The 18,058-nt window shown below is 43.8% G+C and overlaps 1 protein-coding gene and 1 long non-coding RNA gene across 2 annotated transcripts in view; both read right to left on the bottom strand.

The window, feature by feature from the left end:
• LOC126390157 (uncharacterized) overlaps nucleotides 1-18,058 on the bottom strand; it is a 698,278-nt gene that overhangs the window by 256,195 nt on the left and 424,025 nt on the right. The window lies entirely within an intron of this gene.
• Nucleotides 13,710-18,058, bottom strand: part of cryba1l2 (crystallin, beta A1, like 2) — an 8,416-nt gene continuing 4,067 nt past the window's right edge. Inside the window, exons 4-6 of the mRNA XM_050044313.1 lie at nucleotides 15,668-15,809; nucleotides 15,252-15,394; nucleotides 13,710-14,122 (exon numbers count right to left, since the gene is read on the bottom strand). Coding sequence (XP_049900270.1) covers nucleotides 13,975-14,122; nucleotides 15,252-15,394; nucleotides 15,668-15,809 — 433 coding nt within the window. The 3' untranslated portion in view covers nucleotides 13,710-13,974. The remainder of the gene's footprint in view (nucleotides 14,123-15,251; nucleotides 15,395-15,667; nucleotides 15,810-18,058) is intronic.

Genomic DNA, 18,058 nt, shown 5'->3' on the forward strand with positions numbered 1-18,058 from the left:
GAGTGTGTTGTAGTAAGGGTGTGGGAGAAGGATAGATGGGTGAATATTGTGAATTTCTATAATCCATGCTTGCCAATTAATATAAGTGAAATGGAAGAGGTTATGGAGCNGAAATCAAGTCTTCACTAGAGTGTGTTGTAGTAAGGGTGTGGGAGAAGGATAGATGGGTGAATATGGTGAATTTCTATAATCCATGCTTGCCAATTAATATAAGTGAAATGGAAGAGGTTATGGAACAAATAGGGGAGCCGGTCATCTGGCTCGGTGACTTTAATGCACACAACCCTCTGTGGGGCAGCAGGGTAAGAGATGGTAACGGGAGCACTGTGGAGGAATTTATGGACAGGTATGGGTTGGTATGTGTGAATGATGGCAGGCCTACTAGGTTTGAGATAAGAACAGGGGCAGTGTCATGCATAGACTTAGCTCTAGCATCTAGTGAGTGGGCAAGGGTGGGAGAATGGGATTCCATGGACAGGTACACATTGGGCAGTGATCACTTTCCTATTTTGTTGAGATTTGGGAAAACATTGTTAATTGAAGAACAGATGAGGCCAGGTTATTTTGACTACAGCAAGGCAGACTGGAAGACATTTACAGAGAAGTGTGATCAGGCCCTTGATAGTGTAAAGGGGGTAGGAACAATAGATGAGTGGAGTAATAGTCTTTGTGAAATGCTATTGCATAAAGCATATGAGTGATACACTATTAAGAAAACCCCCCCTGCAAAAGTAAGCGTCCCATGGTGGAATAAAGAATGTGATAAAGCAGTCAGAGGTAGGAATCGAGCATATAGAGCACTGAGAAAGGGCCCGACAGAGAGTAATATGATAGAGTATAAAAGGTTGAGAGCTAAGGCAAGAAGAGTGATTAAGTCTGCAAAAAAGGAGTGCTGGAGGAAGTACTGTGGAGGGTTAGGGGTAGACACTTCAGTGGGAGAAGTATGGGCAGCAGTTCACCGAATGTCAGGGGTAGTGAGGCAGAAGAGAATGCCAGTGTTAGAGGAGGAAGGGGTGGTTGCTACAAGTGATGTAGAGAAAGCAAAGATGTGTGAAAATAAGTTTAAGGCTGTCCATAGTGGTACGAACATTGGGGAGGAGGGTATAAGGAAAAGGAATGAGACATTGAGACACCACATATTCAAACTCAAAGTGGATGATGATAATACTGATGCTGTCAATTTGTACTTCTCCATGACAGAGCTGTGCAAAGCTATAAAGAATGGGGGAAGGACAGCACCAGGAAAAGATGGGTTAAGCTATGAAATATTTAAGAATTTAGGAGTGTTAGTGTTGGAGGAAATACTTGCTCTCATTAACAACATATGGAAGGAAGGAATTCTTCCTGCAGCCTGGAAGCAAGCAGTAGTGGTCCCAATTTTAAAACCGGGGAAAGATGCTGCGAAGCCAGGGTCGTACAGACCTATTGCACTTACTGCAGTAATATGCAAAATAATGGAGAGAATGGTGACTGATAGGTTAACGTATAAATTGGAGAAGGAGGGGTGGTTCACTCCAAAGCAAAGTGGGTTTCGTAGAGGTAGGAGCACCATGGACTCGGTGCTTTCACTTGAGTCTGATATAAAGAAGGCCATGGTAAAAAAAGAGGGACTGATAGCAATGTTTTTAGATATCGAAAAAGCTTATGATATGTTGTGGAAGGAGGGGCTAATTGTGAAATTGTATGATGCAGGAATACGAGGACGCTTACTAAACTGGATCCAGGACTTTCTTAAGAACAGGGAAATACAGGTGAGGGTGGGAGGGGCTCTATCTAGCGGCACAGGCATTGAGAATGGAACACCACAGGGAAGCGTAATTAGTCCAGTACTATTCAATATTATGATTAATGACATTTTTAAAGATATTGGGCCTGGGTTTGGTCTCTCTCTGTTCGCAGATGATGGAGCAGTGTGGAAAAGCGGGAGGAACATAAAACACATAACTGAGAGAATGCAAGGAGCGATAAATAAAATAGTTGACTGGGGAAGCAGGTGGGGCTTTAAGATATCAGTAGAAAAAACAAAGTATGTTGTGTTTGGTAATAAGAAAACTGAATGTCAAGGTTTATCTATGTATGGACAGGCAATTGAGAGGGTAAAAGTATTTAAATTCTTGGGAGTACATTTTGATGAAAGGCTCACATGGGGAAAACATATTGACAATATTGTAGGTAAATGTGAAAAGGTTATTAATGTGATGAGGTCTCTCTCTGGAAGTACTTGGGGCGCTGGCAGAGACACGCAAATACTAATATATAGAGCAATGATAAGATCAAGACTAGATTATGGATGTCTGTGCTATGGTACAGCAGCCAAAACAACTCTAAAGCGTCTTGATGTAGTTCAAGCAAAAGCATTGAGGGTGTGCTGTGGGGCCCTCCACACCACCCCAATCCCGGCCTTACTGGTTGAAATGGAAGAGATGCCACTGGGAATTCGGAGGACAAAGCTGGCAATGCAGTACATAAATAAACTAAGGGGATGTAAAGGGGAGAATCCAGCAAAATCAGTCATGGAGGAAGCATGGGAGTGGGGAGGAGGAAGTGTCAAAAAGGAGTGCTTCATCTTTAAGATCAATAAGGAAATGGAGGGGCCGGGGTTGGGGGAGATGGGGGTTGCCCCTATAGTGCACTGGCCAGTTGTACCGCCTTGGTTATTACCATCACCGGAGATAGACCTCAGCATATTGGAATCAATCAAAACAAACGAAAGTACAGTTTATAGTGACCTGGTGGAAAACAGATTAGAAGGCTCCTGGCAACATCATCTTCAAATTTACACAAGATCCAGAAACAGGGAAGTCAGGTTTTGCCTTTTGTATTCCAAGTCTGGGCGTAGTAGTGAGCAGGCGAATGTCGGAAGGGGTTTCAGTCTTCACAACAGAGCTGATGGCCATAATATGGGCATTGGAGTGGGTGGAGGAGGTGCAGCCAGGGCAGGTTGTTATATGCTCAGACTCTGCTGCTGTTTTAATGACTTTGGGGGAAGGCAAGCTGGGAGTCCGTTCAGACCTGGTGGTGCAGCTGTTGGTACAGCTGTATAAAATTGAGAAGGCAGGAGGGGAGGTTGCGTTTCTTTGGGTGCCAGCCCATGTGGGGGTAGAGGGGAACGAGATGGCAGATGGGGCAGCTAAAAGGGCATTGAGGAGGGAGGTGGATGTGAAGGTGGCCATAGGAGTGAATGAGTATAGGTCCATTATCAGAAGAAGAATTACAGCGGGGTGGCAAGAGCAGTGGGAAAAGGAAAAAAAGGGGAGACATTACTTTAGTATTCAGAACAATGTTAAAAAGGGGCAGAAGTACTTGGGGTCAGAGAGGAGACATACGGTGACCATGACAAGGCTGAGACTGGGGCACTGTGGGCTGGCCTGGGACCTGTTAAAAATTGGAAAACACAAGGACGGACTCTGTGAAGCCTGCAAGAAACAACAAACTGTGAGGCATGTCCTCATGGAGTGCAGCCAGCACACAGAAGAGCAAAAGAGGATGTATGAAGAAGTGTCAGGCCAGCCTGCAAGGGATGTTACATTAAAGAGCCTTCTGAATCCCACTGAAAACCAGCCAAGGGTTGTGAAAGCAGTCCTTGAGTTCATCGCCGCTACAGGATTACACTTGTGGAAATGGAATTAATTTTGGCAAAGAATTCTCAGTAGGCGACTTACCGGAGGCATTTTATATCTGGCCGATTTTTGGAGACGATGGCGGGGCAAATTAGACTGTGGCGGACCGCCATAAGCCCCTTTTACACTGCCAGATTGTCTGCGAATGTTGGGCCATTTTGCCGGCAAGCTGCGAGTGTTTAGACACACAAAGCCGGATTGACAAATTGATCCAAGGTGCCCAATTTCCCGCCTCGTAGGATAGTCATATTGGCGGAACCTTTTTGGTTTAAAAAGAAGGAGGCGCCCTTCCGCCACAGGAGGGCCTGTTGATGATGCCGCACATGTGAGCCACTGGCGGTGGATAAACAGGAAACAGCTGATAGCAGGAATTAGCGAGCAGCTAGTAGCAAGAGGGAAACACAAACCTGACAGACACTGTAAAGATGAGCAACTGAGGAGACAAGGAATTGCGCGCCCTCCTTGTCCTCGCAAATGAAGAGGCCATTAACCGTCAGATGAAGGGGACGGTGAAGAACGGGCTGACTTACGAGAGAATCGCAGAAGGACTGACTAGCCGTGGCTTCCCTCCCACGTCACTGGTTACGTCACACGCTGAGCTACACTTTTTGTTACTTGCTCACGCCCCCCATTGAACCGAAAAAGGCGCATTCTGTGTAAACAAAAGTAGGCAGGCGGCATTTCGCTGCACACCCCGATTTTGTTTTGATACTGCCAATGCTGAAAAAAGACTGATTGGGCTTTCCTGCAAATTTGCACAATTACTATTTAATTTAAAAAGGGCTATAGACTCGTCAGTGTATGGGAAACTGTGTATAGCATAAATTACGTTATTTAAGCTCGTACCCTACACTTCTGATTTGTAGAGTAGCTTTGTGGTCTACTGATTATCATGTAACTTTCCCAGCATTTATATTATATAATTATATAAATATATATTAAATTGAAGAGCCAGTTTGTTGATTTTAGCAACATATAGTGGTGAAACTGAATATTACATTGAATGGCAGCCTATGTGGAGGGACCTGCCTCAATGTAGATATAAAGGGCTTATTCTGATTTCAGAAAAATTTAATAGTTGTTATTTTAGATTCTTTTTGGACTGAAATAATTAAAATTGTAGACTTTTTAGTGGTTTTATCAGAGTTCACAAATTCCAAAGTGAAACATGTTTATTTTTTTAAGTCTTTTATTTAATAATATTAATAATAATAATAATAATGATAACAATAATAATGATAATGATAATAATAATGATATTGATAATAATAATTATAATAATAATACATTTTATTTATAGGCGCCTTTCACGACACTCAAGGTCACCTTACAGACAAAGATGCTGAAAGTAACAGCAGAAAAGTCAAAGAGGTAAGGAATAAAGTAACATAAAATAAACAAATAACAACAGCAAAACAACTTTACAGTGAATAAAATTCTGTGTAAATGTTGGATGTGTGTGACTAGGTGGATGGGAGTCATACTGAATAGGCAATTTGAAAGAGGTGAGTTTTGAGGTGGGATTTGAAAGTGGAGAGGGTGTTGATGCTATGAATGTCTGGTGGGCGGGAGTTCCAGAGGTGTGGGGCAGAGCGGCTGAAGGCTCTAAACCTCATGGTGGTCAGGTGGGCTGGCAGGACAGTGAGGTGGATGGAAGAGGAAACCCTGAAAGTGTAGGTGGGGATGTGGATGTGCAAGAGTTGGGAGAGGTACAGAGGAGTGAGGTTGTGGATGGCCTTGAAGGTGAGGAGTAAAATCTTGAAGTCAATGCGGTATTTAACTGGGAGCCAGTGAAGCTGCTGAAGGACAGGAGTGATGTGATTGATGGATGGGGTTCTGGTGATAATGCGAGCAGCAGAGTTCTGGCCTAGTAGAAGTTTGTAGATGGACTTGAGAGGGAGACCAAAAAGGAGGGAGTTACAGTAATCTATGCGGCATGTAACCAGGGTGTGAACAAGAATGGCAGTACTGTGTGGTGTGACATTATTGATGTGAGCTTGGAATGAGAGAATGCTGTAGAGGATGACCAGATGCTTAACCTGTGGGGAGGGGCAAACTGAGGAGTTATCAATGTGAAACTGTTAATTTTTGCTACAGTGGATTTGCCACTGAGAAGTAACTCAGTTTTATCACTCTTCAATTTGAGGAAGTTGCAGGAGAACCAGGATTTGATCTCCCGAAGGCAGTCAGAGAGGGAGGAGGGCGGGAGGGTGGAGGTAGGTTTGGTAGATAGAGCTGGGTGTCATCCACATAGCAATGGAAATGGATGTTGAATTTACGGAAGATGTAACCAAGAGGAAGTAAGTAGGTGATAAACAGAAGGGGACCCAAGACAGAACCTTGAGGAACACTGTAATTAACTGGAAATGGCTGGGATTTGGATATTTTGAGCTGGATAAATTGAGTACGATCAGAGAGATAGAACTTAAACCAGGCAAGGGGTGTGTCAGTGATTCCAGTGGAGGCCAGTCTGTTAAGGAGGATGTTGTGAGAAATGGTGTCAAATGCCGCACTCAGATCCAGTAGAATGAGAATGGATAGGAGACCGGAGTCAGCTGCCAAGAGGAGGTCATTTGTGATTTTTTACCAAGGTTGTTTCTGTGTTATGGAGGGGGCAGAAACCAGACTGGAACTGTTCATAAAGGTTATTGTCAGAGAGATTAGCATGAACCTGAGATGCAACAGTTTTTTCAAGGATTTTAGAAAGGAAAGGTAGATTAGAGATAGGTCAGAGGTTATTGAAATTGTTGGGGTCTGAACCAGGTTTTCTAAGAAAGTGTTACTGTGGCTGATTTGAGGGCTGAAAGAACAATACCACAGGTGAGGGAGAAATGTATGATAGCAGTTATTAGGGAGGACAGAGAGGGTAAGCAGGCTTTTACTAGGATGGTGGGAAAAGGGTCTAACTGACGGGTTGCTGGCTTGGATTTCCTGATAAGGTCAGGTATTTCAGCGGCAGATAAAAGATTCAAGCTTGTAAGTGAGAAGGTGGGAGGGGCTTAAAGGGATAGTGCACCCAAAAATGAAAATTCACCCATTATCTACTCACCCATATGCCGAGGGAGGCTCAAGTGAAGTTTCAGAGACACTTGCGGAGATCCAAGGGGAGAGGAGGCTAATGGAGGCTTACGGCGCCCCAGATTCAAATGTCCAAAACACATAATTGAGCCTCCATCGCAGTTGATGTTGTCCAACTGGATCTGGATGAGCCATGTGAATTTGATGACCGCCTGTATTTATTTGAACACGGAGTACACGGACGCAGAACTCACTGAAACTGAAGAGGGACGAGGAGAGAGAGGGAGCAGCAACAGGCAGAGGAACATGTCCGAATCCAGCTAAAGGTAAAGACAGACGTTCATTTCTCCTTTCCGTTATGTTGTCAGATAATTATACTAACAATCCGAGCCTATCTGAGTGCCCTATTATTTAATATAGTGCGCGCTCACAGGCTGCAGGCAGGTCAGCTCTAGCTTCGTACTGGAGAAATGTCAAATATTGAACATCCTATCACTCATTTAGACAAAAGTAGATCAGAAAATAGGGCCCAAGTTTAAAAAAACATTAGTTCCCCCTTTAATAACTTATGGGGTAATCAAGAAATGGACTTCATGACAGCTTCAGAGGAAGGAACAATGCTTTCTGGTGCGTTTTTTTGTGAACGGTAGCTTTTTATATGATATTGGTGGCCTTCTTGGATATGATAGTTTTTAAAGGATTCAAATTTCAAATAGGCCTAACTCATCAACCATCTATATGTGCTTAAAATAGCTGCTGAGATTAGCAAGGATTCTTTTTTAATATTTTTTGGGGGGCATTTTGCCTTAAATTGACAGGACAGTTAAGCGTGAAAGGGGGAGAGAGACAAAGGGAGTGACATGCAGCAAGGTGCCACAGGCCAGAGTCGAACCCTCACCTGACCTGTAAAATTTGAATTACTGTAATGCCTGAAGAATAATTTGTCATGAAACAAAAACAGCTAGCTTTGTGCTGAATGCCCATTCCCAACAGGGATTTCTTACTCAACACATTTTTGACATGTTGCAGTAGGAAACTTCATCATGGAGGTGAAGCTCCTGGACCAACTGGTGGTACTCCCTGTGATCCACCCTCTTTTTTAGGGTCTCATGTACCCACACAGATCTCCGTTTCCCTGTGCCCAACAAACTATTTGCTGACAGCCTCTCAACCTCAACATGTGCAACAGCAAGTACCTTCTGCCTGTCCAATTTGGTAATGAGATACTAATTACTGTGAAATAAATAAAACAAAAAAAGAAAAACATTGAATAGTACATTGATTACACGGAAGGGTTAGGGTAAGGAGGTGACGGGGTGCTTGCCTGGCAACAATAAAAAGGTACAGCAAGCGTTTCATTTTACCAGTGGCATCCAATTAAAGAAAAAAGGCCCACATTCCATTTAAACAGCTTTCCTGGCCCTTGCTGTTTTGTGTTTAGCGGTGCACTTGTGCACTGAAATGGGGCGGACTCAGACAAAGGAAGTAAGACAAGACATGACAAATGAACAGAGTGACCTTCACAATATACACCGTTCTCTATCGTATCAAGATGATCTCCCCACCCAGTAGTTATATCTTAACTATGGGAATTATATGGGGTAATCGAAGTGGAAAATTAATAACCTTTAAGACACGCCACTTTATGTGGCCGGCATGTGCCAGGCTATAAAAATCCCATCTTGCTCATGCACCCACTGATTCACTGATTTCCACCTGTCGGACTCGATGTGAGAGCAGAGAAAAAAGAGAGAGGAGTTTAACGTTTTGTCCACTTACTTTCGTTAAGGTTGGAGTGGCTTACCTCCACAGTTAGCCACCAGTCACAACATAGCACTGAAACAGCTCTTCTCAAAGTCACCAACGACCTCCTCCTCTCCGCCAACTCTTGACACCTCAACATCCTCATCATGCTCGACCTCACTGCTGCGTTTGACACGATCAACCACTCCACCCTCCTCTCCCGTCTTAAAACCTGTTACAACACCATCGACACGGCTATTTCCTGGTTCAGATCATATCTCTCAAACAGACAGCAATTCATCCATATCAATAACTGCACCTCCTCCACCGCTCCTCTTTCCCAAGGCGTCCTCCAGGGTTCTGTGCTTAGTCCTCTCCTTTTCATCCTTTACATCCTCCTGCTTGGTAACATAATCTGCCGATATGGCCACCATTTCCACTGCTATGCCGACAACGTCCAGATCTACATCGTCACCAAATCCATCACTACAGCAATCTGCTCCACACTTGAAAATTGCCTCACTAAAATAAAATCCTGGATGCAAACTAACTTTCTACAACTCAACTGTGACAAATCAGACATGATCATAATCAGCCCCAGTTCCCTTACTAAAACCATCCATAATTTCAGCCTTAATGTTGCAAATTCTACACTTTCTCCATCTCCACATCTACGCAACCTCGGAGTCATTTTCGACAACAACCTTTCATTTGAACCGCACGTTAATCATATCACCAAAACCGCTTTCTTCTATCTTAAAAACATAGCTTGGCTCCACCCCTCACTCACTTTCTCCACTGCAGAAACTCTGATTCACGCATTCATTACATCCAGACCAGTGGTGTAGTGGTAGTTGATGAGGTGGGTGTACTACTAGGTAGATAGGTAGGTTACAGATGAGGAAGTGGGCATACACTCCTATATATTACAATGGCTGTTTTGCTGATAGGTGGGTATACTGTCTGTAGGAGCCATACATTGTTTTGCTGAGGATTATTTGGGTTTCGATTTGTTTGGTCTGGTTGCAGTGATATGTGGAGTTTGGGTCACATGGGCACTGTAGATGACAGCCGTAGGTTATATTAGTGGCCAAATCACCTGCACTGGGGAGGAGAGAGGTGAGTTAGGTAGCCGTAATTTTTGTTGACCGCTTTTGCTTGGATACACATTCGCAAACAGTGTACACGTTTCCGTCATATGTGCGAGTGTAATTGGAAAGCCGCTGTAGTAGCCACTGTTGTGTTCTTATTAAATACCCTGAAGTTTCACTGGACTCAGCGTGCTTCTCTGTATCAGCAGCAGTGTGTCATACAGATATACAGGACCTATTCTCTACCCCTCAAGCGACTGGAAAGCCTCAACACTGTCACTGGATTAAGGAATAAGGAGTGGGTATACCCCGTATACCTGGGTATACCCTCCACTACACCACTGATTCAGACTCGACTACTGCAATAGCATTCTCTATGGTTAATCTTCTAAAGTCCTCAATAAACTACAGTACATCCAGAACTCTGCTGCCCATCTCCTCACCCAGGCCCGCTCCCGTGACCATATCAGGCCCGTCCTTCAGAACCTCCACTGGCTCCCAATTCCTCAACGCATTCAGTTCAAAGTCCTTCTCCTCACCTTCAAAGCCCTCCATCACCAGGCCCCATCTTACCTCACTGACCTGTTGCACCGTCACACCCCTTCCCGCAGTCTCCGCTCCTCTGATGCAGATCTCCTTTCTCCACTACACAGGACCAAGCACAAAACCTGGGGGGACAAAGCCTTCTCCACTGCTGCCCCCTCCCTCTGGAACTCTCTCCCCCAACACATCCATAACTGTACAGACTTAAACTCCTTCAAATCTTTGCTCAAAACCCACCTGTTCAGGCTTGCATTCAATCCCCATTCTTATTCTTAACTGTGTTGTACTGCTCTTATGTTGTTGTTTTTATTTTTATTTCTATTTTTTTTGTTTTGTTGTCTTTGAGTGTTTTGAAAAGCGCTATACAAATAAAATGTATTATTATTATAATTATTATTATCATTATTAATAGCCGAACTCAGTGTTTCCCACAGGACAGGAATCTATTTGTGGTGGTGTGATCGAAAAATATTTTTCAATACTCATCTGTGTGAAAGAGTGAACATCCAACGTCAGAGTTAATTACTAACGAGCAGAACCTTACGGCCTGTTTGTCATCTACTCGCTTTCAAATGTCCGCCACGGACATTTATACAATGTCATGGATAAACATGGGTAAATGCATGAAAAAAGATCATCACATATCACCTCTGATAATGGTTTATTCATTTAAAAACACATTGTGCTCATTTAGCACACTATTTCATGTAGTTTTTATCTGCTGGAGGGTCGCGTAGGGGAGCGTAGCGCGATAAAAATAGAAGAGCTGCGTAAAATAGAGAGTTGTTGCACGACAGGCGGTGGTTGTCGTGCCGCTCCCGTTGCTGGTGCAGCCGCTGTAACTGATTAATGGGGGCGAGCTGCTACGGGACTCGCGCTGCAGTTAACACTACTAACAGCGTGAGTTAATGTCTCTGCACATGTTGAGCTTCCAGCTATGTTAATACAGACACAGGCTAATATAACATGATGAGTTAGAGTTGTTCGGACCACTTTTGGACTTGTTTGCCCACATATTTGTATTGAGAGGTCTTTGGATCCGTTCTGCTACTACATCTGCTTCTTCTTCTTCTTCTTCTGGCGGACCAGGTGCATTAACTGCGTCTTTACGATGCATACCGCCACCTATTGCACCGGAATTGTAACGACAAGCTACATTCACAGACAGTGAGTCCCATTATAATGTGTTTATGAGCGAGGTCGAACAGGTAGCGCCAAAAGCATAAAAATCTATATGTGGCGGAGATAATTTATCCGCCACAGATAAATGAATGTATGGGAAACACTGCGAACTACAATGTGTCTCCTCACTTCTTCCAAAGCTCATGAGAGAGCAGGGTGAAGCGGCTGGCAGTGCTATGGCAAGTTTTTGGGTGGCCAGGTACCATCTCTGGCTGTCACAGTCCATGCTGCAGCCAGAGGATAGGGCTATCTGCTCAAACTGCCTGTTGGGCCATCTGCATTGTTTTGGCCTGATGCATCCATGATGATTCAGCAGGGCCAGGAAGCCTGTTGCTGTGCTAAGGAGGTGTCAGGCACCTTGAAGCGAGGTCAGGGCTGGCAGCGGCCTTAGCCGCAGCAGCCCAAGCAACCTAAGCCTGCTTGGGGGCAGGAACATCTGCAGGGCCGGCTGGACGCAGCACGATGGCTGGCCATTCCACGGTGGGACCTGGGTCAAGTGTTGGAGGCCCTGCAGCAGGAACCTTTTGAGCCTCTGGAGTCAGTAAGAATTAAGTTGCTGTCTCTTAAAGTATTTTTTCTCTTGGCAGTGACATCAGCCAAAGGAGTGAAGAACTGCACTCTCTGTCAGTGGATAAGAGTTGTTGTCGTTTCTTGCCATATGACGCTGGTGTCATGTTGCGTCCAAACCCTGCATTCCTGCCAAAAGTACTCACAGACTTCATTTGAATCAGTCGGTGGAGTTGCGAACCTACAACCCCTCCAAGGAGGGTAGTGAGGGTCAAAAAGACTCAAATCTCTGTCCTGTTGGAGCCCTGAAGGTCTATGTCCGGTGCACTGCAGCATTTAGAAAGACAGACCAACTCTTTGTCTGCTTTAAGGCCCAGTGCCAGGGTGCTGGTGTTGAAGGCTAGGCTGTCTCATTGGGTCATGGAGACAATGTGGCAGGCTTACAGAGGGGCTGGCATGCCAGTACCGGTGGGTGCGTGGGCACACTCAACACAAAGTGTAGCTACCTTGTGGGTCTTGTCACGGGTGCCACCCTCTTGGAGGTCTGTGCAGGTGCTACATGGTCAAGTCCATCCACATCTACCAGATTTTACTGCCTGAATGTGGCTGCTGGCATGTCCTTTGGGGAGTGTGTGCTGAGTGCCACCACACAGTAGGCCATGGGTGGTGCTTGTGGACTTCTCTGCTATGTCTACTGGGGCCCCTCGTGGTGTGTCTTAAGGGGTTGACATGGTTATGATATAAAAACTGAGTGGGGAGATAATCTCGATATGATAGAGAACATTCGGTTACATTGTAACCTTGGTTCTCTGAGTGAAGAGATTATCTCCCCAGGCTCAAGGCCGCTCAGTACCCGCTCCAATCAATGGTAATCAGTGGGTGCATGCGCAAGGTGGGGGGTTTTAATACCTGGCGCATGCTGGCCATGTAAAGATTATTAATTTTCCATGTCGATTACCCCAGATGGGGATAATTCCCATAGTTAAAATATAACTACTGGGTGGGGAGATAATCTCCTCACTTAGAGAACCAAGGTTACAATGTAACAGGGAACAAACTATAGGCAAGACCTAGGATCATGACATTGTATCACAGCACAACAGCTTTAGCTTTACAATATCCAAAACCCATATGCTGTTCTCACTGTATCTACTCTGCTGTCCATAGTTGTCACTTCATTTCAGGTTCAGGTTCAGGTTAGTTTATATTTTGTTCTGTTACAGCAATCAAAGGAGAAAATTCTACCTACTGTGAGGAAGGAATAAAATCCATTCTGTAGTGGATATTAAATATTTAATCTTTGTTATGAAAATCACTCCTGACTTTTCAATAAGCTGATCTCAAACCTGCTTGATGTTGCACTGATCCCTGTGAAGTTCTTCATTTATGGAGTGTTATGTAAATGATTTTAACAGCATGAAACTTTGTTGGTCAAAGGAAATACATTTTGTACTCGTCTCTTGATTACAACTAAAGATTATTGCTGTTGTAGTTTGGCTGGTGGGTGTTATCATGTCAAAGACTCTGACTTTATATCAAGACACTGGTGACAGCCAAACACTTATTGTCATGGAAACTTTAAGTACAATAATGCAAAGAATAGCCACACTAAATTGTTATTGTGACAGTACATTTACATAACCCACACACTTACAAATGTAGACCACATCCTCTGGAACTGCTTATGTCTTATTTACTTATGCAAGAGTAGAAATTCTATAATGAACAGAAAGGAAAGCTTCTGTGTTCAAGCCGTTGAGAACATAAGCATCAGAAATAGGCAACAAGCATCAGGTTCTAGTGTTAATTTACTGATGCATTCATTTTACATATTAGGTTATTAAAAACGCTGCATACTTTTTGAGTCTGTGTTTTGCATTTGAAACACATGCTGGTTTAACTTTGCACACTGTAACATGCTTCCACTCACACAGGAATGATAATAATAATAATAATAATAATAATACTATAATGATAATAATAAGGAATGACAGAAAAGACTTCACAGCTTCTCAGTCTGAGCTTTATTTCACTTCTACTAAAACAAAATGTGTATTAACAGAAATATGAATATGAGCTGGGATAAAGAGGTAGCTGCTACGTCATTGATGGTTTGTGGGTTTGTGTCATAGCTGTGGCCCTGACAAATGAAGCCTTGAACTCACAACAGAGTCGAGAGTTCAGGCTTTTTGCCCTTAGTCAGGGCCCTAAAGCACAGCATCCAGGTGTAAGCCTGAGCTGTTAATGCTGACAGTCCTGATCCATTCTTCTTAGTGCCTGATGCGTCTGATTGACTGGATCTTTGGAGCCTGGCAATGGGAGCCCCAGTTTCTCCAGTGCTGGTAGTCTCCGCTGTGTCTCTCACACTCCATGATGTACTGCTGGCCTCTGTAGCCCGGGTACTCATAGCACACAAAGCTGAAGAAGAACAGGGGCGGGAGGAGGGCAACAATGTAGGTCAGAAGGGCTGAAGTTAGTTTTTCTAATTTGCTTTACATATTTTTTCCACCTGGCATTAAGATTAAATTCAGATATTAAAGAACTGTAAGGCATGTACTGAGTAGGACATTATACACCAACAAAATACATTTATCAGTGCTCTGTGGTGCACAGACGTAATAGTGACCGTGGCCCTCATTTATCAATCTAACATACAAACCAGTGCAGATTTGAGCAAAGAAATCATCTAACAAGGGTTCCTGTGTGTGATGGCCTGTTTCTAACTCTGTCTCTCCAGTTTCCTTCTAGAAGTACCAAGAGGACGTCAGGGTAGGCTGGCTGCACCTGGAGAGGGAGGGCCTAAGGAGAGCTTATAAACTGGCTTACTTCAAGGGCGTTTCCCTCTCTCCCTGCTGAACTGCCAGAGTGCCACTGACATGGACCTCACAGTAGGTTAATTTTTTGGTGTTATTTAGCTTTCTTTCACCTTTAATCTGTGTGTGGATTTGTCACAAGTGTGATTCATAAAATGTTCTAATCTCACCAAGGTCCCATTTTACTGAAACTGTATTTTATATGATTTCAAATAAACTGAACAGATATACACCATCAAAGATGTCTGTCAGTTTACTTTGTCCTGTTCCATTCTTTAGTAATGAATAGTACTGTTACTTGTGTCGTTATGTATATTTCCATTCTGCTCCTATCTAGCTTTTCTACTCCTTGTTTCTCATTGTAGCCTGTAGCTCTAACTGCTTCCCTGTACACTGTGCTCACGTGTGTGCGCTTGCGCGAGACCGTGAGACATGGGCACCACCTTCATGTGTGTTCACGTGCTTTCGCTGGTCTTGCATGCAAGCGCACACACGTGAGCGTGGTCCACAGAGAGGCAGTTAGAGCTACAGGCTACAATGAGGCTAAAAACAGAGTTCAAATGACGTTTTTCCAAAACTTCACCAGAGCCTCCCTCGGCATGAGGGTGAGTAGATAATGGCTGAATTTTCATTTTTGGGTGCACTATCCCTTTAAAGCCCTCTGAAACTTCTTTATGATGAAGAGCTATCATTCAACTTGAACTGGAACATGTTGGGATGAAGTACTGACTTACGCTCCACACTGAACGTGCATAGAGCCCACCTCAGGCATAAACCAGCCCATAGCCTGCAGGGAGGGGTAGTCGTCGCACAGCTCTGTGCTGCGGCCAATGAAGTTCTCCTTCTCAAAGATCATCATGCGGCTACTCTGGTGGGACTGCAGAGGGGGTGACACAGAGAGTTAGTGTTTGAGTTAGTGTTGGGCCTGTCAGACAGATATACAACGCAAACAGACATTTGGCACTGAGTTGTATCATTTCTATTTTTAAACTGTTTTAGTCACTTGTTGCGTGGCTTCTGATCACTCCTTCCTTCTGTCACTCTGTCGCTCACTATCTTCTCATTTCCATTCGCCCTCTCATGCTCTTCCACTCCCACCTCTCTCTTCCGATGTCTCATTCTAGCCCTCCCCTCCTCTGCAGGTACTCACAGCACAGTAGATGGGGCGAAAAGACATGAAGCGCTCATTGTGATAGGATAGGGAGCCACTGTAGGCTTCCCAGTTGGGGTACTCGCCCCTCTCCAGGATGAACTGCTGGCCCTGGAAGTCATGGTGCTCGAATCCCACCCAACTGGACACATGAGTGGAAGAGGTGAAATAGTCAGATGGGCGAGTAGAAATGGTAGACAGTGTTGTGTGAAATCATTCAGAACATAAAACAGACAGGACAGGATGGACTGAGAGGAGCATAAAGCACCCACAGAGAGGAGAGGAAATGTCAAGATCCCTCGGGCAGAAGAAGACATTACAACTTCTGTTCTCCTTAATGTCACGTTTTAATAAACAACAAAAACTATCACACTGATCATCGTGCACTTTGTTTTTTTTGCTGGCTCTATACCTGGAGGAGTTGGACAATTCTAATAACCAGGATAGTACAATCTATCAGCTGGACTTACCACATGACAACCAAGAAAACAAGTTGTTTGAAGAAAAGAAGAGCGAGTCTACAGATGTAACTTCCAGACTGTCCTGGTCGCTCATTTGGCTAATATTTGGTTCTGAATATAGCCTGTAACCTTTGTGGAGTGTCATCCATCCACTCAGTTCTACAAATAGCTTGAATTGGTATTCAGTGATAGTAATTTCCCCCTTCCCCCACAAATAGTACAGTTGCACTCTCAGTGATTATCAATTCTCACCACTTCTCGTTCTGAAAAACTTGAGCTAAATCTGCATTCAGCTGCTGAAGTCAGCAGGTGTTTGGCAAATCACTACTCTGACTTTGGCAAACCATACAGCATGACTAAGGCCTGGGCTGTTACGTGTTAAGCTGCTCAAGAGTAAAGTTTGTTCTGAAGTGCGTCAAAATACTGAGGGTGGCACAAGTTTGCTCTTACACTCAGAATTAAAAGGAGAGTTGAGCTCCTAAATTATATGATAGAGCACAAAAGGGGAGAAGTCATCAGCAGAGGGCTGGTTGATGTATACAGAGGAAAGCTGCAATCTTTCCAACAAGGAGAAGATGTTTTGGAAATGTAAGGTGACATGCAATTGATAAAGAATAACAACATTTGGGCTGATTCAATGTGAATTTAACCAGATGATGTGATGTTAGAGTCATTTCTCCTCATGTGCAAGTGATACTTTGCAAGTTTTCAACCAGCTTTGTATATGGCCTGGGAGGTATCTATTTGTCCATATCTCCCTGACTTTTTACTGGGGGGTACAGTATATGACAGTACTGTGTGCCAAAAAGAAGAAAGAAAAAGAAGTGAAACCTGAAGTCATTTTGAGCACTTATTAGGGGTGTGCCATATCATCTTGTTCATGATATACGGGTATTATTATTAATATAAGAAATTCATGTAGTGATAGCGATATTTCGACTTGACATATTGATGTCATACTATCACACATGGCAACAACAAGCTTGGCTGAAAGCGAAATAATTACCGACTCCACAGAGGAGAAGCTTCAGTAGTATGGAATAAGCTGTGGCGTCCTGAATGTTTTATGAACAGCCCCGGACTTCTCAGACTCAGACTTACTGCTCAGAGGGAACTCATTCAGTGGCTCCTCTGGCAGTAGCAAAGCCTCTCTCCCTCTCCACCCTCGCCACGTGCACATGGGAGTCGGTGTTGTCAAGTGATTTTGTCATAAAACTTTGGTAAAGAAAACCTATGTAACACTTGCAGCTCGACAAAAAACTACATATATGTGAATGTGCAATAGTTATGGTAGCATAACAGCCTGTCAAAGGTTACTGCCTGATGATTACAGGAGAAATGACAGAGCATAAAGGTCCAGGTGGGAAAAAAACACAACTGGGCGATATGGCCTAAAAAAAAAATTCTCTGATTTTTTCACAACAAATCCGATTCACGATTTAAATCGATCCCCCCCTACTTAAAATCAATTTTCAGAAAAATATTTGTGGCCTGGTAGCAAGTACCTGGGGTCAAAAACTTTCAGCATGTGAATAAACCCTGGCTTTCTCACGGTATATATGGGCACCATATCTCTTGCAATATACATCGCGACTGCATCCGTGATTGCTTTCCACCGGGCCCCTTGGCAGTGTTCCCCCTACCATTATAGTGGGGGGGCCCCCCCTTGAAGGTCAAGTAAATTTTATTTAATTTTATTTTCTATATAGCGCCAGATCACAACAGAAGTCATTTAAGGTTAAACAGAACAGGTCTATACCTTGTCCTTTTATTAAACAAACTAAATAGCCTTATGTTATGTATCTTATTTACACCACAGCATGTCATTTCTGTCTCTACACGGCGCGTGTTTACAATTATCCTCTGCTCTCTGTGTCGCGCACGGCGGAGTTCGGCCCTGATGTGTGTGTATATGTATATATATATATAT

This window comes from Epinephelus moara, chromosome 5 (assembly GCF_006386435.1).
Source record: "Epinephelus moara isolate mb chromosome 5, YSFRI_EMoa_1.0, whole genome shotgun sequence".
Taxonomy (NCBI): domain Eukaryota; kingdom Metazoa; phylum Chordata; class Actinopteri; order Perciformes; family Serranidae; genus Epinephelus; species Epinephelus moara.